The sequence below is a fragment of the Amblyomma mixtum genome, chromosome 10 (genome assembly GCF_055824585.1).
Source record: "Amblyomma mixtum isolate Tamu chromosome 10, ASM5582458v1, whole genome shotgun sequence".
In the NCBI taxonomy this organism is placed as follows: Eukaryota; Metazoa; Arthropoda; class Arachnida; order Ixodida; family Ixodidae; genus Amblyomma; species Amblyomma mixtum.
The window spans coordinates 2000064-2022092 of NC_143021.1; the positions used below are offsets into that span (position 1 = coordinate 2000064).

General features: G+C 47.9%; 1 protein-coding gene across 7 annotated transcripts in view; it reads left to right on the forward strand.

Annotated features, from left to right (window-relative positions):
• LOC149324983 (solute carrier family 41 member 3-like) overlaps positions 1–22029 on the forward strand; it is a 261247-nt gene that overhangs the window by 47008 nt on the left and 192210 nt on the right. For all 7 annotated transcript variants that reach the window (XM_089562951.1, XM_089562952.1, XM_089562953.1 and 4 more), the window contains exon 2: positions 6757–7446. In XM_089562951.1, coding sequence (XP_089419077.1) covers positions 6871–7446 — 576 coding nt within the window. In that variant the 5' untranslated portion in view covers positions 6757–6870. The remainder of the gene's footprint in view (positions 1–6756; positions 7447–22029) is intronic.

Sequence of the window (22029 nt, forward strand, 5' to 3'; positions counted from 1 at the left end):
TTCTCCTGGTGTCTCGTTCTTTCGCTGGTGAAGTTATGTCTGATGTACACCAACTAGCCCACATGGGTACCTTGTTACAGTTTATGTCTTGGAGGATAAGTGGCCGTACGCTGATATTGTCGACTGTGATGAAGGCAGTCAAAGAGTCTAGAGAGAATGCAAATTTTATGGGCAGTGTGTATGTATAAGGAACGTGTAGAAAGACTATAAACCATGCTTGGAAGCTGCAGCCAACTCGAATTTCCACCATAAAAAACCTCCGGGAAAAGATAACATTCTATTTGTTGAATGTCCCGGCCGCGGCGGCTGAATTTCTTTGGAGGAGAAATTTGAGGCCCGTGTACTGTGCGATGTCAGTGCACGTTAAAGAACCCCAGGTGGTCGAAATTTCCGGAGCCCTCCACTACGGCGTCTCTCATAGCCTTAGTCGCTTTGGGATGTTAAACCCCATAAACCAAACCAAACCAACCTATTTGTTGAATGTGGGTATAAAATGAGAATGTGGTTGCGAAGCTTGTGAGGGTGAAAGAAACGCGTGCATTAGTCGACCGGAAAAGGTTTTGAAGCGCGCAGAGCAATTCGTAGCGACCAACTCTGAGTCTTCCTCAAGGTTTTTTTCTGACTAGGAAGAAATTTAGAATGCCGTTTTTCCAACTCGGGATGGCTGTGCCGGAAACGTGTCCTCGTTTCTTGCGAACATGAACCAAACATTAACCAACTCGCCCAAACTATAGAGTTTTGGTTCAGTTTGGTTTATTGATGTTTAACGTCCCAAAGCGACTCATGCTATGAGGGACGTCGTAGTGAAGCGCTCCGGAAATTTGGACCACCTGGGGTTCTTTAACGTGCACTGACATCGTATAGTACACGGGCCTCTAGAGTTTTGCTTACTGGAAACATGAACGAGAGTAATCGAGGCAGACGTTATTTTACCATACCTCTAAAATACCCTTCCCCCCCCCCCCCCCAACATGACACGACAAGATTATAGAGGTAACATTACCGCAGGCTTCGCGGATGGGCCCTCTCCGACCTTGGCTTGGGTGGATGCGAGGCACTGGTCCCCCCCCCCCCCCCCCTATCTCAATATCTTCAAAGCTGGAGTAAAAAGAATTAGTCTGTCTGGTTGAGCACATGCCTGTTGTTAAAAGGGCATGGTCGTGGTTTCCGCTGCGCCAGCACTGATTAGTATTGTCGTGAAGCTCCGTTGAGTCCTCTTCTTGCTCTCTTTGCCTATCGATGCCTATGCGCAGCCTTATCGTCTGCTGTTCGCCCCGCATGGAGAGATATCCACCGCGAGTTTATGCGAGTTTATGCTGTTTTATGCGAAGTCTTTTTGGCTAAACTTGACCGTGAGCTTAATCAGATTGTGAGGAATGAAAGCGTGGTTCATATTTTTAGGTATGTCGACGACTTCCTCGTACTTTTACAACTAAGGGAAGACAACCTTGCGCTTATTGTTGACTCGGTCCTGGAGCGGTTTCGTGCCGTATCCAAGACCATGAATTTTACTTTTGAATTACCACATAATGACTCCTTACAGTTTTTAGATCTAAGGTGGCATTTTAATATGACAAGCCACATTTCTTGGGCCTATATGCCACGCTCGAAAAAAGCACCGTTACCTTTTCATTCCTCACGTTCAAAACTTGTCAAACGTGGCATTGATTCTCTGTCTTTTAGATCCGCGCTTTCCAAGTCGTGTCCCCACAAAGTGGAGTTGAGTTTTGATCTGCAGGCCACACGCCTCAGGAATGCAGGCTACCCTGCGTCGTTGCTCACTGCTGTTGTTGAGGGTTTGCTTAAGAAGTTGCGAAACCAAAAAAAGAAACCTGATTCCAGCAATGGAATAGAACACGAGAATAAGGAAAAGAAATACGAGGTTGTACCCTACATTCACCGCGTATCTCATAACTTGAAAAGGATAGCGGGAAAGTTTGGTGCGGACGCCGTCTTCACGGCTCCTCGCAAATTGTCGAGCCTTTGTGCACTTTCAAGTCGAAGTCAGAAGAAACCGGCTTGCAGTGTTAATCATGTTACTAAGTTTGTTGAGTGCAAAGTAGGTGTTGTGTACGAGATCCCTCTAAGCTGTGGCCGTGTTTATATAGGGCAAAGCGGTCGTTGCCTCAATGATCGCCTAAGAGAACATGCTAGGTCCATCAGATCAGACAGCAGTAAGAATCTGCCTAAGCATTGCTCTAGTTGCGGTTGTCATCCGCTTTTCGGGAAAACTAAAGTTCTTGGTCGCTCTAAAGAACAGCTAGCAAGGGAGGTTCTTGAGGCTTCATTCATTCATAAGCTGGGAAGAGATAAGTGCATCAGTGAAACGTCGGTAGTTCTGCATCGAAAGGAATCCATATTTTTAAATTTTAAGTAGTCGCTTTCGCGTCACCGCTCGAAGGTTTGGCACGGGGCTGTCCAGCTATCGTCATGGTGATTAGGTCGTGTTCTAGTCGTGCTAGGTCAGGTTTTTCTTTTTCCGCTTCATCTAATCAGTTGTTGCTGGGCATGCGCGTTTGGTTCCTCGAGCTCGGAAATTCGCTTCATATTTTTCAGTTGTAAGTTAGCGCTGGTCCTGTGTCTTGTGTCTCTCTCGTCCCTGTCTTTTTTCGCGCTACGCCTCCCTGAAACAAAAAATGTGGTGGTTTGTCGCGCCACTCAAAGACGACACCAATGGGCACATTAGTTACAACACCTTTATACGTCACTGCACCTTAACGCACAAACCGCGAGAAGGTGTGCACACAGGCAGGCGGGGCTCGTACGGAACACGGCCACGTACGGCTCCAATCTATCCGACAGCGTTCTAGCCAATGGCCTGCGCGCCCACAAATGTCCCGTGCCACTCACGGTTGGAAGTGGGTCCCAGGGGATAAGGAGTCGCTGGTCCGGAACGTTGGTTTCCGAGGCAACGCAGGTCGGTGGTTGCCCAAGCGAAGCGGTGGCCACGAAGGCGGCCAACCGAAGTCGTCGCGTCGTTGCAGCTCGTCAAGACTCTCAATGGTGAGATGGCGGCCCGAAGCCGTCACATTACTGCGGCACAGCACACGCGCACACATGGGTCTCCTGCAGCCGACCCAGCGACAACCGCGGCGTTCGAACACTGCCACGTTCCACGCGCACTCCACACCGTCGTCATCTTCGCCGCGCCGGCCACTGCAGCAGCGCCACCTCCACACCATCGCATTAGTGCCACGCAGAAGTTGACAATGTGCGTGGATGTCCGCCGAGCATAGTGCACGTGCTTTTTTACATACAATCGGCAAGAGACTGTGTTGCTCAGGTCAGAACCACCGGATTAGTGCCACGTAGACCACGAAGTGCTGGCAGTGCCACCGGACAGAGTGCTTTAGGTTATTCGGCAAGCAATCGGCAAGAGGGGGTTTTATTCGGTAGGAACGATCGCATTAGCGCCATGCAGGAGACGGAGACTCGCGATTGCTTTACAAAATCGGCAAAAGACGACGTCACTGAGGTCAGAACAACCGATTAAGGGCCACATAGACCACGATGTGCTTGGATTGCCGGCGCATGCAGTGCTTGTGATTATTGGACAAGCAATCGCCAAGGGAGGATTTCATATAGGGTCAGGACCGTCCCATTAGTACCACGCAGAAGACGACGATGTGCGGGGATGGCCGCGAGACGGATTGCTCGCACTTTGTGGACAAGCAACCGGCAAAAGACGGTGTTACTGGGGTCAGAACCAGCGAACAAGTGCCACGTAGAAGGCGATGATTAGGAGGCATTGACGCGGGACGGAGTGCTCGCGATTCGTCGACATACAATCGGCAAGAGACGATTTTGCTGGAGTCAGAACCATCGGATTAGTCCCGTGTACAAGGCGACGATGAGGGGGCATCCTTGGACTTACAATCGTCAAGTGGGGAATATTTTCTGGCCAAACCATGGGATTATTGCTACGTTGAAGACGACAATGTGTGAACATTGGCGCGGGACGAAGTGCTCGCGATTCTTGTATATACAATCAGCAAGGGACGATCTTGCTAGATTCAGAATCATCAGGTCGGGCCATGTAGACGGCGACAATAAAGGGGCAGTGCTCGGGACTTGGCGTTTGCGCTTCTCAGGCATGCATTTGCCAAGACACGATTTTTCTAGGCTCTGAACCTCTGCACAAGTGCTTTCCCCGTGGAAGGTGCTTTCGATTGCTGTTAAGCAGCATCGGCTTTTGGTGTTTCGTAGTTTTATTCGACTGATAACTGTCATGGGCTGCACACGTCGAATCTCTAAGATAAGGGCAGCTCTGTGGTAAATGTGCGTGGTAGACTTGCTGATTCTCTTGGTGCAATTCGACGCCATCTCTGCTCAATGTTGGCACTGGGCTCATGGGAAAACAAATCGCTACTCTGCACTGAGATCGGGTTATCCATCTGTGCGCAAGCCCAGCTGCCGTGCTCTTTGGTCTGAAATCCTTCGTTGACGGCTTTTATAGCCCAAGAAGCTTGCAGCGCCGCTAAGCATGGCTTGAAGACCACACTGTCGCTGCCGCTAGTCGTTGGCGATGGTAGGTGACGAAATCCATCCGCAGATCGTAGGATCAGGGGCGCTGAAACGTTGTCGTTCCACAGCACATGAACAAGATCGTACTGGAAGTGCTGACGTGGTTGTTGGCATCCCGACGGTATCACCAGCAGGCTGGCAATGATATGCACGAGGAAGACAAGCGGGTTATCCATCTGTGCGCAAGCCCAGCTGCCGTGCCCTTTGGTCTGAAATCCTTCGTTGACGGCTTTTATAGCCCAGGAAGCTTGCAGCGCCGCTAAGCATGGCTTGAAGACCACACTGTCGCTGCCGCTAGTCGTTGGCGATGGTAGGTGACGAAATCCATCCACAGATCGTAGGATCAGGGGCGTTGAAACGTTGTCGTTCCACAGCACATGAACAAGATCGTACTGGAAGTGCTGACGTGGTTGTTGCAATCCCGACGGTATCACCAGCAGGCTGGCAATGATTTGCACGAGGAAGACAAGCGGGTTATCCATCTGTGCGCAAGCCCAGCTGCCGTGCCCTTACACAACAAAATTATTACAATGGACACACCAGAAATGCTAACATAAAAGATATAATAAACTACGAATAATGATATCGTTTAGAGATAACTTCTCACTGAGAGCATAAAAGGTTTAGGACCGGACTGAAGAGGGACTTGACCACGCTTGAAAAAAGGCCTTTAATTCTTAAAAGTTATAAGCACCATGGCCTGCAGAAACGGCCGATCAAGGCCCTTAAACTTTTTCTCGAGGACAGTGGCATCCTTCGGAAGTGCCAGATATTGCTTGCCTAAATTCTGCGATTCTTTGCACCGCACGTGCTCTCTGGCTATCATTTATATGTTTCTATTATGTATATGATGTATGTGAAATTCTAGAGGCCCGTGTACTGTGCGATGTCAGTGCACGTTAAAGAACCCCAGGTGGTCGAAATTTCCGGAGCCCTCCACTACGGCGTCTCTCATAGCCTTAGTCGCTTTGGGACGTTAAACCCCAACAAACCAACCAACCAACCAACCAACCGTTGTTGCTGCTGCTTAATACTGCTCTCTAGTGTCTTGGAAATCATTTCTGTCTGCTTCTGTTTTATATTTCTGGTGTTGGTGATATCTTAGTGTTGCAGCTCACTGTTTGTCTTCTCTTTTTTGTATTTGTGGTTGTTATCCTGTTGGCAGTGATTAGGAGATATTGCTTATCGTATATTCTCATTTTATGATCTCTAAACGATATCATTATTTGTAGTTTATTATGTATTTTATGTTAGCATTTCTCGTGTGTCCATTGTAATAATTTTGTTGTGTACTGTGCGCTCTAGCAGTGCTTTGTTGACAGTTACGTCACCAGCTCAAGTGTTTTTCTTCCATATGTGCAAAAGGATAGCCGGCGCCACAGTCAGGCAGCGACATCTTCTTTTATGTCCATGTCAATAAAAAACAAAAGTGGTTTGGCACTAAAACTGTTCCGTGCAAAATGTCGCGCCTTTTCGCCTGGTTACTCGTCCACCAAGGCTCACAAGGCTTACAAGGGGCGCATCTGTTAAACATTAGAAGTATTTGCAGTGGACGTGTATGTAGACAAATCATAAGAGATAAATATCAAATATTTGCACATTTTTGAAGTAGGTGGCGCGAATGAACACAATGTCGCCTTTTGCATCAAGTCACGTTTCAGCCAACTCTCCTCTATTTTGCGCTGGTTTGCGGCACAACAGGAGGTGGCGTCACTCTTTTGTCTACAACTTTGTTTTCCTGGTTTGCGTGCGCTGCTTTTGATTTTCCTGAATAACAGCGCGAACTTGGACGAGTACGGAAGAAAGACACATGGAGGGGCGCTGTTTTTTCTTTTTTTTTTTCGTAGATGCAGTGCCTGTATTGTCTATTCCATTCCGAGTTCATAATTTTGCAGATTCTTGCAGACCTCGTGATGGCTGGAAACCGCCAAACAACTGCAAAACTTGTGTTGGAAAGCACTTTTTCTCTTACGAGAAAGGCCGGGCATGGCACACAGCGATGGTGATGTAGGTAACAAGAACCCACGGGTGGACGGACAAACAATTGATAGGGCCCGATGTACTAAAAATGAAAGACGTTCTGTCCTGGTCCAAGTTCGGGCTGTTATTCAGGGAAATGTCGTACCAACTCGCCCAAGCTTCCGCTTTAACTGCTTTCGATCTCTTGACTATCTGTAAAGAACCATGCAGCCGTAGCAAGTTTTTTATCTTTTTCTTGTTGCTTCGGTGCAGGGGTGCATCGCCGCGAAGGAAACAGCAGCGGCGGCTGCGAGCCGCCGCCGGGGGTCAGCCCTGCGACTGGACCTGACGCTCCATGACGGGCCCGGCTGAGCGCCACGAGTGAGGATGTCCGAACACGTGGCGGGGAGCAGGAGGCAGAGCCTGCCGCCGATGGGTGTGCGGGGCATCGTGGCGGAGAACTGCTTCTCCAACAGGGCATTCGAGGCCATCACCTCCACCGATGACTGCGCCGGAGCAGACCGGCGCTTCTCGACAGATTCTGTCCCGTCCTGTTCCTCGGGCAAGACTCGGCCGCCCATCCAGCGGTCGGTCACCATGGTGGAGAACTCAAGGCCTCCGGTCGTTCGGCAGCCACGCACTGTGTCCGTCGGTGAGCCCCCCGAGGACTACTGGCGTCGGCGGGGCTCGCGCCGACTGAGCTTCTGTCCCCGTGGGTCGCTGTTCGAGGTCATCCAGGACTTGGAGCCGCCCGTTCTACCCACCCTCAGGGAGGCCGAGGAGGCGAAGGTCGTTGGTGCTGCTGGAGGCATACCGCCGCCTGCATCCGAAAAATCGATTGCAGAAGGACAGGAGGAAGAGCCTGCGGAAACGCCACTGGCGATTCTAACCCAAGTCTTCGTACCTTTCATTCTGGCTGGGCTTGGCATGGTTGCCGCCGGCGTCCTACTCAGCCAAGTGACTGTAAGTTGCGCCAGGCGGCTGTTTTATTGTTACACAGAGGTCCGCAGGGGGTGTTGTATGAGGGGTGGGCTGATAAAAAAAAGGAGGTATTAGAACGATGGCATTGTCTTTGATGACATATTTGAAGTGATGATGGTCGCCACTTCGGAAGGAATATCGTTCTGTTCTCTGGCTGTCCGGCTCAAGAAAGGCTGACGATATGCACGCTTTTTCCGGCCAGATGGTTTTAGGCTGACTATTGGGTAGGAGGCATTAAGGCGAGTGCAATGAGTGCGTGCGACAGGAGGAGCGTCGTGGCTGAAGGTGTCATAAAATGTGTGATACAACGAAAGACTGGTGATTTTGGGACGAGTGCAAGGAGACGGCGCTGAAATGCGGGGAACAGTAGGAGGAAATCTATCCGGCAGAGCGGTTCTGAACCGGTTTCAGCGTGCTGATAAGGTTGCAGTAGTTGGGAGCATATGCGGCACATGCGAATTCATGTTTTGAACGGGTAAATATTAGGTAAGGAAGAAGTTTTTGGAACGGGGGCCAAGGTATGGTTGATTAGCTTAAATTGCGACAATTAGTGATTGTATACGTACTATCCCGGCAGTTGCGCTAGCGATAGAAAGAAACAAGGACGTTTTAGTACTATTTAGCCACATGCGCGAAATGCTACAGCAGTCTTCTGGGCATGCAAAACCTTCCTGAAGAATGACGATGTCACGTGAATTATTTGGTGCCAGAGAACGGAGTCATCAGCAAATAATCGGACATCATATCGGATGTTTATGCAGATAAGAATCGTTTATGCAGATAAGAAATAAAAGAGGGCCTAGGATGATACCCTCAGGAACGCCAGAAAACAGGGGAGAGGAGGAGGAGTGTTAGTTAGCATGAACGAATTCACGACAATCAGTTAGGAAGGCTCCTATTGAGACCGGAACTAAGGGCGTGTTCTCACTTGACGAAAAGCCGGCGAGCGAAGCGGATTCGCTCGCCGGAAAAGCTAGGACCTGTTCACATCTGTTGACGCCCGGCCGAGGCAGAACCTCCGCGCCGCTGCTCTTTCTCGCTTTTCCGCGCCACGTCGCCGCTCGCGGGGTACGCAGGTAGCCTGAGAAAAGAGAGTAAATTTACGCTGTCTACGTGCTATAAGCGTACGCTTGCTTACGTACGCTAAACGCAGGCGCATTCCCACTTGTATTTCAGCGTATGCTAGCAGAGACGAAAAAAAAAAATCAGCCTATAGTGGCGCCATCTGGCTGTCAGGACGGAAACGATTACTCTAAACAAACCGAATCTCCTCTTAAGCCAAACTAAACCTTCTTTTCATCGGCAATTTTTTTCTCACAAAGGTTCATAAGTAGTCATTACGATCTCCGACACTCTTGAAGGGAATGGAATCAAGGCGGAAAGCTGGGCTAGTTGGTGTGTCATCGTTAATTAAAAGACTAGCGCATGTAACTAGCACAAAGACATAGAAGGAGACAGGACGAGTTGATGTTTAGCGCTCGTCCTGTCTCCTTCTATGTCTTTGTGCGAGTTTTATGCGCTAGTCGTTTAATTAACTCTTGAAGGGGCTTAAAAAAGGAGTTTATGTTTGCTTCTTCTCTTATCACATCGCCCTTTTCCCTCTCCCCGCCGCGGTGGCTCACAGGTTACGGCGCTCGGCTGCTCACCCGAAAGAGGCGGGTTCGATGCCGGCCGCGGCGGCTGAATTTCGATGAATGCGAAATTTCAGAGGCCCGTGTACTGTGCGTTTCAAAGATTTATCGGCGCTTCTTCGACGCCTTCACATTTTTTCTAGGGCGCACAAAGCGAACTCCAGATTTGCACAATAAACGCACATCTCCTATGAAACGATGGATACTACAGACTCTTTGCCTGAAAGCGTAGAACTCTGCCAATTCTGGAGGTTTCGCGAATGGATCTAACGTCATAACCCGTCTCGAGATATATTCTTTCTATCGCCAATCGCATTATTTTTCAGCTTTGTCGACAATGGTAGGGATGAAATAGCTTGGTGCTGCCTGCAGTCGCCCCTGTGATTTTCATCCTTGTGCATCGGTTATCATACGCCAAGCTCTTCTTTCCATTCTCGGGACTTCCAAATCAGATAAAGGGGTGCTGAGGGAATGATATTTCGGATGCGACAAGTTCTTGGGCGAGTCGGTAACGGAAATCCCTAACTACAACGCGACTGAAGACCAGTGGCTGACCTGTCGGTATAAATACTGCTTTGGCGGCTAGAACTGGAAAAACAGTGCAGAGTATTTAGGAGAATCCCCTTTGGTGAATTCACCTAAACATATGACCAGTGCACACATGTCATGCGTAGGAAACAACTGAAATTCAGGTTTTCGCGGAATCCCATCTGGCGAGGGTCATTCGTAGCGACTTTCAAGAACATACACTCGCCAAAGGTTGTAGATACAATCCTCCACAACCTTTCTCGATTGTGTGTTCTTGTCAAGTCTCTAGAAACATAAATATCAATATAGAACTGGCAGAATTCAGTGAAGATAATTTTTCTGTTTTACAGCCCTGCAATGAGGGCGCTAATGCATTCTTCCTGAACCCTTGCTGTCATGTGCACTTCTACTATATCCCTAACCAGCGAGTCGCGGTTTCTGCTTTTCACGATGCACTCCTTATGTCATGGCTCGCAGGCGCTGATGTCATCGTCACCTTCGTTATTTTTGCAGTTTCTTCAATGCATAGCGTGACCTTTGTGAGGACACGTGTGAAGCTGTAATCGTACTGGATTATTCTTTAATTGGGACATCGTCCAAACTAGCCTCCAACATTTGAGTGCCTTCCACATCAGAGTGGTAAGGAATATATTAGTTCTTCTTGGGGAGAAGTAGTTTAACGTGCCTTTTCAAGCAGCTGCTTTGTTCTCTCTTTGTGGAAATAACTTTTTAATAGGACGGTCATAAGGTCAACGCCCGCTTCTTGTCCAATTCAAGGGTAATTTTTGGCCTGAAAGATGTATGGCAGTGGAGAGGACTTTTTTTCTCCTCTTTAGTCCTGCCGCTTTTCATTTCAGGCTCGACGTATTTGCAGTATTGCACCCACAGGAAGCCAACTTTTCAAGGGTGAGCGGCCTATGTCAGGCGACCTACTTGGTTGCGCAAGCTTTGCTCCAATATGTGCTCACATCATTGCTAAGTTTTTAGAAACAGAACGAGCAATCGCTGTTTTCATAAGCCTCGAGTGGGCTGATGGTAATGGCGGAATGGGTTTTCTGCCATGGAGCTCAAAAGCCCTACATACGTGGGATGAAGAGGAGTGAAGCGATATATCTAAAAAGCTAATATAATCATGAACTGGTACTTTGTTTGATAAAACCATTGTTTGGAGACACGTCAATAACAATTGAAGCTACTGCTGCCAATGTCGCGCACTGCCAAGAACATACCGCTAAGAATAGCGGCTAGGCAGGCACCAATACTGATTACACCTTTCGTATTGTAAACATCGTCATTATATTCCGCAAAATTCGATTTTAGATAAATTGACAGAAATCTGAGGATGCTGGCTGCGAAAATTCGACAATCACTCTGGAATGCCGTAGCTTCAGATCAGTAAGGTCATTGATTGACGACAAAATTTCTGCTTGGGGAATTGTGTAATATAGGTCTATTACATAGGTACAAGTCCCTGAATTACATTTTAGGAACCCAATAACTTTCTCAGAGCTTTTAAAGCGAAAGCAATTTTTGGCTATGTGAAAGACATGACAGCGCAAAACGGGGACACGGACGAGGAAGGGAACAGGACGAGCGCTGCACTTTCAACAGGATTTATTCAGGGAAGTACGTTTAAATAGCCTTTGCTCTTATCCATGCTCTTGATCGCAGACAATCGCCTCTCACAGATACGCATCAAGAAACAGCATTTCACTGTGGCGAAGAACAACTGACGTGTCACTAATACAACTATCACCTCGCTTCTTGATATAGAAGGCTTCCACAAGCTCACGTTCAGTCCTATCTCGGCTTTTCAATAGCACTTTGCAATCATATAGTCGAGGCTTGCAGGCTACACGCTTCTCTTTCGAGCAGGCTTGGCAGTGGTCTGGAAGATGTCCTCTCTTGTTTAAAGAATTCTTGTGTTCAAGCAGGCGCTCATTAAGACAACGGCCGGTTTGTCCAACGTACACCTTGCCGCATGTAAGCGGGAACTCATAGACTACTGCTTTCTTGCAGCCAACATGTGGCATTCGGTGTCTGATGGTGCACTCTTGTACTTTTGTTCTTCCAATCCGTGAACACATTCCGGCGAGTTTTCGCGGCGCTGAAAATACCACATCGACGCCATACTTATTGGCCACCTTCTTCAGGTTATGAGAAATGTGGTGTACGTAAGGTACAACTTCCGGCCTTGCCTGCGTTTTTTCTTGAGGTCGGTTGTTTTCCTTGCTGCCCTTCAGCTTTTTCAGCAAGGTCTGCGCCACGGAGAGAACCAGGGAAGCCGGGAAGCCTGCTTTCTGCAGCCTGGACACCTGGGAAGCATAGCTTGCGTGCATGGCATGGTGGCATGTTGGCTATGTTCCCGGTTTCGAGTCCGCAGAAGGTTGGCGCAAAACATGTCCGAAGTCCTTGCGTCGTTTGAGGAAGATTTAGCAGTAAATAATGTTTGCGTGCGGTAGAGGACGATAAAACGTCGCTGCGCGTCAAATTTGGTTGATGCGGAATTATTAGTTGCTTAATCAGAGGCAAAAAAGGCCATTCGACGTCGAAATAGTCCCCGATGTCGATATAGTGCCTGGACGTAAAAACAGCCTTGGACGTCGAAATTGTGGGCAAATACGCAACCAGGCCGAATGAAGTTTTTAGAGAGAATATAATTGATTAATTAACGTTAATACATCAAACAAAAAGTTTTGTTGATGTTGAGTAAATAGAGAGAGGTATTAAGCCAAAGGATAGAATGGCTGTAAATGCGGTGGCGGCGAGCCAACCTGGTTGCCATGGTAACACGTGACGTCTCGTTGAATTGTGGTCACCGTGACGTCAGCGTAGAGGGCGGCGGCGCGATGGGGTGGGGCGATGGAAGAGCCCCCTAGAAAGTTCGTGCGCGTCGCCTCTGCTTGGGGGGCGCTCCCGGCTTGTGTCAGTCTTCTTTCCGAACAGCGCGGTGTCTCGTTGCGTGGAAGAGGCGTCAGTGCTTTCGCATTCCCTCATTGCGGGTCGCGGCAGGGATCTCTGTCGTTTTCCCCATCCGCCCCCTGGCATGCAGTGGCGCAGAGCCGCTGCGGTGCGCCGCCGCCATGGCTGAGGTATCAGACGAACTACTACTGCTTCGCAAGCATTTCTTCTTCGCGTTTCGAATCCGCCTGCATCGGAGATTCGGATGGTACATGCTGGACGTGTTAGCCGCACCTAACTACGTCCACTTCAACTGGGCAGCTCAGAGCTTTTTACTCTGAAAGTGCGAGCAATCGCCGCAAAATTGTTTTTCCTGCAGATATGCTTCCGCCACGTCCAGCTTCAGAGGCCAAAACGGCCGCTCAGATTTAATGTTTGGTGTAATGGAGTCCCGAAGCAACTCAGGCTATGAGGGACGCCGTAGTGAAGGGCTCCGGAAATCTGGGCCACCTGGGGTTCTTTAACGTGCGCTGACATCGCACAGCACACGGGCCTCTAGAATTTCGCCTTCATCGAAATTCGGCCGCCGCGGCCGGGATCGCACCCGCGTCTTTCGGGTCAGCAGCCGAGCGCCGTAACCACTGAGCCACCTCGGCGGGTGAAACGGCCGCTCAGGCGTGTGAGTTTTCGCTGTGGAAAATCTGTTCCAAACAGCATTTGTTGCTACTGTCAGTTACGTTTGACAGGCCGTTAGAATTCAGTCTATTAACTAGCTTTTCCTCCTTAATCTCGACTTGGGACGCCGTTGCGTTTGTAAAACACAGCAACATCCGTTCTGAATACAACAAGAGCCCCACCTCATTCTGCCGGCAGCAACAAACAGCTTGGGTTGACTCTGCAGCTGGCGGCGCGCCGTGTGACCGGCTGCCGAAGATTGAACCACGTGCCTCGCGCGGAACCGCCTTTTGGGGCTTCCCGCAGCAGGGTGAAGAATCCGTCCTGGAAAAAGGGCGGTGGTTCGGATTTAGAAAATTATGCGGTCATTAGACGCGTCATTTAGGAACCGTCTCCAATAGTTTAGCTCGCCCTTGTTAAGTTGGAAGCCTTTAATGCCTGATCGTTGTAAGCAGGAGTAGTCGACAGAAATTTTTCGCTTTTCAGTTGGTCGAGATGGTGGTGACGTCACAGTGCGCGAATTTCAAACGGGGCCCATTGTACTTTGGCTAGTAACCATGAAACCAATTAAAGGGATGGTGTAGGGATGCTCCATGTAAGTGGGACTGAATTGAGTTCATTGCTTAATTACCTAATTAGCTTAATTAACCTTTCTAGTCAGGCCAGATAAATAAATAAAACCGAGAAGGACATTGGTCGACTTCGGGAATCGAACCCCGGTCTCCGGAGTGCGAGACGAGCATGCTAACCGCTCAGCCATGCCAGCTCAATGGTTTGGAATGAACAAAGGCGCGTCTAGTAACTACGGTGTCTTCGTTCACTCCCACCTTCCTCCCTTCCCGTTACGGCGAGGTTCAGGTGTCCACCGATATATGCGAGGCAGATACATTTCCTTTCCTCAAAAAGCAATTTACCGTCGAGCAAGCCGTAGAGCCGAACGGGCGATGGCGTTCTGTGGACTCCCTGGCAGCGTTGCAAGACGCTGTCGCGTTCCACTCTTAGAGGCGAAGCTTAACATCTTAACCCCACATCAGATCAGTGACACCAGCAGCAACACCGCGCTTGAGGCTTCCGCCTCACTGCACTTTAGGTCAACAGAGCGCCCCCCTTAATGTTTTTGAGTTGACTCCCGCGGCGTAGCACGTGCCACCTGTGCTCTCGCGGCGAGCAAACCCTCTGGCCCATCGTTGCTGTTCTACAGGAGTGAGACACCCAATTGCTTTGCCTCCTCGCCCGTTTCCACAGTGCGACACGCCTCCGCCTGCTGGAACATTGCTGAGTCATCGCTGTCTTTGATTAGCTGCCATGCTGGAAGAATACGTCCAGTGCTTGGTGGTCTACCGTCCGAAGGGAGGAGCGCGACCTGAGGTGCTTTAAAAACGGTGCTCAGTGAGAAAAGACACTTTGGACCTTGTGAAAAAGGCTCACATTCGTCGCTGTGGACGCTTACAACTTGGCATTTTGCTCTGAGAACCTTTCAGTACGTAAACAAGTTTCCGTAATAAGTTTTCGCAGTTTCAGAATGTCACCAATGCGCACTTGTTGCGTGCACTCCCGGGAATCCTTAGAGCATGGTGGGTTGACGTTCCGATCCTACGGGTGAACTCCCCGAATCAGCGTGGCAAGCTCAAACAGCTGCCAGCCATCATCATCATCATCAGCCTGATTACATCCACTGCAGGGCAAAGGCCTCTCCCGTTTCTCTCCAATTAACCCTGTCATTTGCCAGTTGCGGCAACCGTATCCCCGCAAACTCCTTAATCTCATCCGCCCACCTAACTTTCTGCCGTCCCCTGTTACGCTTCCCTTCTCTTGGAATCCACTCCGTTACCCTTAAGGACCAGCGGTTATCTTGCCTTCGCATTACATACCCTGCCCAAGCCCATTTCTTCGTTTTCATTTAGAGTAGGATGTCATTAACTCGCGTTTGTTCCCTCACCCACTCCGCCCTCTTCCGATCAGCCACCAAGCCACAAAAGGGAAGGGGAGGCGTTTGGTGCCCAACTTTCGATAATCGATAGTCGTACTCGATGCCACTGAAATCAGATGTGATGTCCCCACTTCATTTGTCGCACAGTCCGAGCTCTACTCGCATTACAAATCAACACACACGGTGAAAGGACTTGTTGGTGTGGCATCAAGTGGAGTATTAATGTGTCCGAACTGTTCACGGGTGGTACATCCGACAGGGAGTGCGTCATCAAAAGTGGATTCCCGGACCTCCAGTTTGATGAAAGAGACTCAATTATGGCTGACAAGGGCTTCCTGATAGAAGACCTTATGCAAGGGAAAGGTGTGGCAGTGAACATCCCACCTTTCCTTAGATCTCGGCAGTTCACTGCAGAGGAAGTTGAAAAAACTCAAGCAATTGCAGCGCTTTGAATTCGTGTTGAAAGGAGGATTCAGCGCATCAAAGGGTTTCACATCTTTGATCGTTCACTTCCTATTTCGCTGGTTCCATTAGCGAACCAAATGTGGACAATTTGTGCAATACTGACAAACTTTCAGAGAGCTCTCATAGCGGAAAGTGACGACACTTAGAATTGCAAAAGTCTGAGGAAGTCATTCTGCATTGCAGCAGTGCACAGCAGTGGACATTTATTCATTCTCCAAATATGACATGAGTGTGTTGAAATAAAAATCGTTAAGTTTTGTCTTCATGACTTCCCATTCACTCTCATTCATTCTGACTCTCTCAATTTGAATGAATTATTTACTGAAAACAACAAAATCCCCCAACTTAACCCAGAAACACCCATCTGTCCCAGGTGCTGTGCATAATAAAAATGGTCCCTCTTCAGTTTTGGGCCATTTTCGCTCCCTTCACTACAAAAGCCTAATGCAGTAAGCTCGCTCCCCTTCATTTCCCTTAATGTGTATGGACACTTGATCTCTACTACCCCGTAGGATGATTCTACAGGATCAAATGCTAGTCTGTCTGGAGAGGCACCGAGCCAAGGAAATGCTGGGTTCACAATTAGGCCACAGCCAGCGATGGTGACGTCGTGTCCAACATTTCGGAGCACCTCCTGATAGCGCTGAGCAGCCAGCGGCTCATTGGAAATCCCATACCTGCACACAAAATACAAATACCAGTTACAATGCTGCACTAAAGAAAACTATGCATACATACACAGCAGCATAATGTTATCTCTCACAATGTTGTTTACAAAACTGGATACCCGTACTTGCTCTAATTATACAATGGCTCTACTGAATTTGCTGGATGTGTAAATTCGATACTTTGGAAGTATCTCTGATTATTATAATCACCAAGGATGTTTAGATGCCTAAACATCCTTGGTGATGTTTAGGCACAATCACATCACATCCTAGATGTGATGTGATTGTGATGTGTTCTTATGAAGTGAGATGTACATGGTGAAAGTTTTATGCTTGTAACTCTGCCTGCGAGCGGAGGTGTCATGTGTGCTTCTTTGTTGTACATTGCCCCCCCCCCCCCCCCCACTGTAATGCCACGGCGCTGTGGGTTCCTTACTAAATAAATAAATAAGGGGCCACAAAAGCAGCGACACACTACTGGTGAATGAAAGTTTCTCTCAAGAACCTGCCCTTCTGTGCTATACAGGTGCTCAATACTTACGGACCATATTAACAACTTAGATGTGTCCAGCAAAACTACAAGTGAAATAGACTAAGCTAATTGCCTCTGAGGTTGCACTTGGTATAATGGCTATACTATTATGCTTTCTTCCAAAAAAACAAACAAACAAACTTGATGCACTATTCTGTTGACCGCTTTTATCCCAGCAACCATACATGGCCAGTATGAGCAGAGTAACATTCACGTGTTCTGTAGAGGATATATGAGTGTGTCTTCTGTTCATATGCAAAAGGGCCAGTGATGTGTGCTAAGCTGTGTAAGAAGTACCTCGTAATTTGCGTTAGGTGGTCCATAATATTATGGCTGGGACTGTACATGGACGCATAGTAAATGTTACCATTTGCATTCCTGCAAAAGGTACCTTAGGCACCTTTTGTGTTACAGTGGCACGTCTGCATCAAACATGCGCCTTGATCAGCATCGCCAGTACATCATCATATAGCATACTTGTTTCTGAAAACGTAGTCGCGTCAAAAATTGTGCTGTTGCTTTTTGTCTCATAACTTGGCCCTCTCCCTCTCTCTCATACATACACACACAAAACTTTAACATTCATAATTTTCAATAATGGTTCGTATTTCACCAAGCAAAAATTGCCTAGGATAAATTTTGCACATCCTCTTATAGTAAAAAAAACATGAAGTAAGCAACTGGGGTTGATCAAATGTGCGAAAAATACACCATGTCACTAGGGCTTGAAGAAAAACTATTCAACAATTGCCATACTTAATAGCAGGAACCCTTGAAAGGTCCTTATGCTCGTGATGGCTTGTAGGCCTTTCAAAGTCCACTGCCTGGTTGCTGCCACATGGAAGTTTGATGGTGTCAATCGGATGCTGCGCTCCTTTTTCCAGAGAGTACTGTTAGCCTGCTGCCGTGTGTCACGCTCAAGTGCCAACGGTGCCTCTGGTGTCAGGCACACTTCCTGCGAATGAAATAAAGCATAGCCCTCATTCCTGAATTTTTAACCAGATATGCAAGGAGGATAAAATTAAACCTTTTTTGTATTTGTCTGTTGAAGTAAAAGTTTCACTCAGCTAAAGGCATTCATCTTCAAAAACAAGTAAAGAAATATGCTCAAATGTAAACATACCGGAGTGTCAATTTATACCGTCATGTTCTGTTTGATAATGCATATGACAATCCAATGAACGTGCATAAAATTCCTAACACTTTAGTTTCCGTGTATGCTATCATTGAAGCCTTGCTTATCCCAATGAAAAGTGACATCTGTGGACCTTCAAGTTTCACAACTTTAAAATAGTCTACAGACAACTGCTTTCAGTCAATTCTGTGTTTCAGTCGCAATTTTAAGTTCTTGATTGCACTGTTTATGCAAGAAAATGTCACCCACCTGCAAAATTCTCCTTCCTTGCAAGTGAGCTGGTGGAACCCACGCTGTGGTGTTCTCAAATAATTTTATAGGTGGTATACGCTCTGTGGAGGTTGAAGCAGCTGGAAATATTCCAGCCAGATGCACGCTGAAACCGTGCCGCAGAATCGCCTGCTGGTAACTGAGCGGTGCAGACACGGGCGCAGAGCCATATTTTGTCTTTTTGCATGGTTGCTCCGGTGTCATGAGCAATGCTTCTGCAAATGCATTTTTTTGGATTTGCAGACAGCAGCTTCTTTGCCAGTGCTATTTTTGCTTGTCCTTGTTCCTCGTCACTTCGAGGGCAGTGCCTGCCCTCCTTCGGCCTGGCAAACTTTGGCATGCATGAGCCGCCTTCTCTGACACTCCTCCAATCTACCAGATGTATGGAGGTCTCCCTGACACTTGTACCACGGGGCACCCTCCATTGCTGTGGCATATCTGTACAAGAAACCTCACCAGGCGCTTCCTTAAATCCCTTTGACTGAAAGAGTGTAACAGTCCGCAGCATGGCCATCAAGTGATTGCAGGCTTGTTTACCAGCTGGGCAATCACAACTGCCGTCCATCAGCTTTCCCTCCATGTCGACAGCTGCGATTACTGAATATGGTGGAGTGTTTTTCTTTTTGCTGCGATAGCAGGCTCCCTTGACGAAGGCGAGTCCTGAGCTGGAAAATGAAGATTCTTTTATCAGCAGAAGGCAATACACATCAGCACACGTGATAAATAGTGATCATTTAAAGGAGTACACATACCACAGCACTGAACATACTCTAGTTTTCAGGCACTTATGTAACACTTGCAGAGGAAATCCATTTTTTTGCCGTAGCAGCAGAGAAGCAGCTTTTCATAACTTCGCCACTCGGCACACATGCCAAGTCTTACACGAAGGTGATGCGCGAGAAAAGACTCGGAGGAAGGCCGCCAACATAACCATGCACAGATCAATTCAAATTGCAGTAATGCACAGTTCGGCAATGAAAACATTCGTTCGTTCATTTACGTGACGCGTCCGTTAAAAAAAAAGTGTGAGGCACCTGTACATGACTGCAGAAAACGAGATCTCCCCGCGAAGCGTCATCTGTCAAGCGATGGTACGCTGGCACCATGCCACGCTCAACAGCAGTCCCGACGGGTAGCAGCGCAAAATTTTTTTCAATGTACCACGCTATGCTGCATATGACGGTACGAAACTCGATGCAAGCAGCACCTGCAACCACGCGGTCTTTTGCAACCCAACAGCTACATCAGCGAAGCGCATCACATGCTTTCACCCGCATGTAATTATCGAAGCGGCGCTTTAAAATCCGCACTGCATTCCAACAACCAGAACTCTTAGTTCACCTAATTCGCGAGTGTCAGAGAGAAATCTTACCTTCGCTTGCTGCTGTTGGTCTTGATGGACGACGGCACAAGGTATGACTCGACACTGAAGTTGTAGCTTCGATCGAGGCAGCGTTCAGTGCCAGACCGATCGTAATAAAAGTCCACCACATTACTTTCTGTGAGAGGTAGCAGCACGCTCAAGTTGCTGTCCCAGCCCGTTATGTTTGTTGATGTGTCGAAGAAAGGCGACTTGTGAGTAAGCGACACATCGATTGTAATGTATAACAGTGGAAAGAAATTCCTGGAGCGCGCCTTATCATGTCGTTCCTGAGCTTTAGGTGACCCACCTGCGCATGTGACGACAAGCTATATAAGTACGTTTCATGCACGCGATAAAATCAGTTTTAAGCTGGCGCTTCGTCCTGTCACCTCCCTATGTGTCTTGTCTGTTTTTTGCGCCTAAAACTATTTAATTAAGGAGACAGACAAGCGCTGTCTGTGTCCACCGCTACCAACTTGCCCAACTGTCCATGATTCATAAAAATACACTAAGCCACACAATATGCGAAAATAAAAAGCGAAACCAGTAGCGTTCGCCAACATCATCCTCATTCCTGATTCTGCGACGCAGTTGAGGATAACTCTGTTATAGCCTTAGGTAGCCGCGGCAGCCGCGGCCCGCTTTTCCAAGCTTTCGTTCGTTGCGCCGCCAGAGCAGGCGCCTGTCACCTAACTCACTGTTGGTCTGCTCGCTTCGTAGCCGAAACACAAACATTTCGTCGTTTTATGCGCAAAGCATGCGGCGCAGGGTATAACGTTAGCCGACTTTGGCGCCGCCTTTCCATTCGCCGGTGGCGGGGTTGAGTGCAGACCGCGTCACAGCTGAGTCTTCGTGCGGACTTCGGACGGTTTGTCGAATGTGCGGCCTCATTTCCCAGAGTGCAGTAGTCGAGAGCGCTTCAAAATCGACAAGGATCCCTCTTTGGAGCATGCGTAGTCGCGGTGGATCCTTTCGAACGACTGTGAGCACATGTGGCAGCGGAGAACCGCGTAGACCTCCTTTCCGGCCACGTTCGGCAAGATTCAGAACAAATTTCAGAAAGTCAGTGGCCTGTCTGAATTTATTTTGCTAATGAATAGGTGTTCGTGGACTGATATGCCAAAGAGTTCATGCATGCACGCATTGGAGTAGCATGCTAGGCCTCTCCTGCATTCAATGTCTCTCTCTCACCACGACACACTGGAAACATTTTCGACTATCGTCTATTTTTCTCCATATTTGTCGCGACAAAGGGAACATATACTGCTGCTGTCTTTGTTGTGCCCAGCGTAAAAAAGCAAAAGAAAAACACTAAAATAGCGGCTGAGAGGCCCACTCGCACCAACAGTGAGGCATTATTGTCTCTGTGGATCAAACAACTAACAATGTAAGTCGCGTTCTCTTTAATTAATCTGCCCGACCAGGCGCTCTTCAACTAAGCACGTTCATTCAACACCAGTAAAGCACCAGGGAAACAATAAGATAGGGATGTGAGAGATGTGCTCGCTGCACCTAGCTCAGCGCCGCTTATGCTGAGCGGTCCAGCGTAAGCGGGCGGACCGTAACCCCGCTCGCCTAAAAAACTGTCTAATAGCAACACAAACGGGTGACCGAATCGGAAGATCGGTTCTCCGGCGCTGAGCAAGCTCTCTGTTAGTTCTGAAATGTTAAATCTGTCTAATTTTTGCTACGACTGCCTCTGTGGAGAATTTAAGGCCGAATACGCAGCAGAAAGCACTGTTCTCGTGTAGGATGAGCCACCACTGAAATTAATTTGCTGCAACGAACTCATCATTGTGCTTCTGTAACACATTATCACACTCACTACTATTTCGCCTTCGAACGTTCTTTTGATTTCCTTGAAGTGGCAAGCAATACTACTTGAGTATTCTATGAATCCATTCACTTTATATCGAAATTATTTGATTTGCTGGAATTTTTTTCTCAAGGAATAGTTCATGCAATCAAAAAGTGTCATCAAATGTCTTCAAGTCAAGGCGCGTTTATGAATTTCTGCGTGAATGTCCTGTTATGCACTTTGCCTCTTTTCCCGCTCTCTAAAATGCGGAAGCAGTAAGGCTTGCACTGAGAAGCTTTTGACCCTTGTCCTGTTCGCGCTATTGCTCCGAAAATATGAACCAACAAGCCCGAATTTCAACGTTGTTAAAGCTTGAACTGAAATTGCGAAAAAAAAATATTTTGTGCTTGGCTCAAGGTTGATTTAGTGGCCTCTTAGATGTTTTCGGCTACACTACTTGATTATTTTAGGCGTTTATTCGGATGAATAAAAATGCTTTCTCGGTATTAAGTATATTTCTCTTAACAGCAGTATACAGAAAGCAGTAAGAGAATTGTATGATCTTCCTATCAAAAAATGTTAATAGAATATACTCGCCTAAGAGAATGTGGTTGCTAATTTGTGTTTCGTGTTCAAGGCTGCTTTAGTTGCTTTGACAAGTTAGGCTAG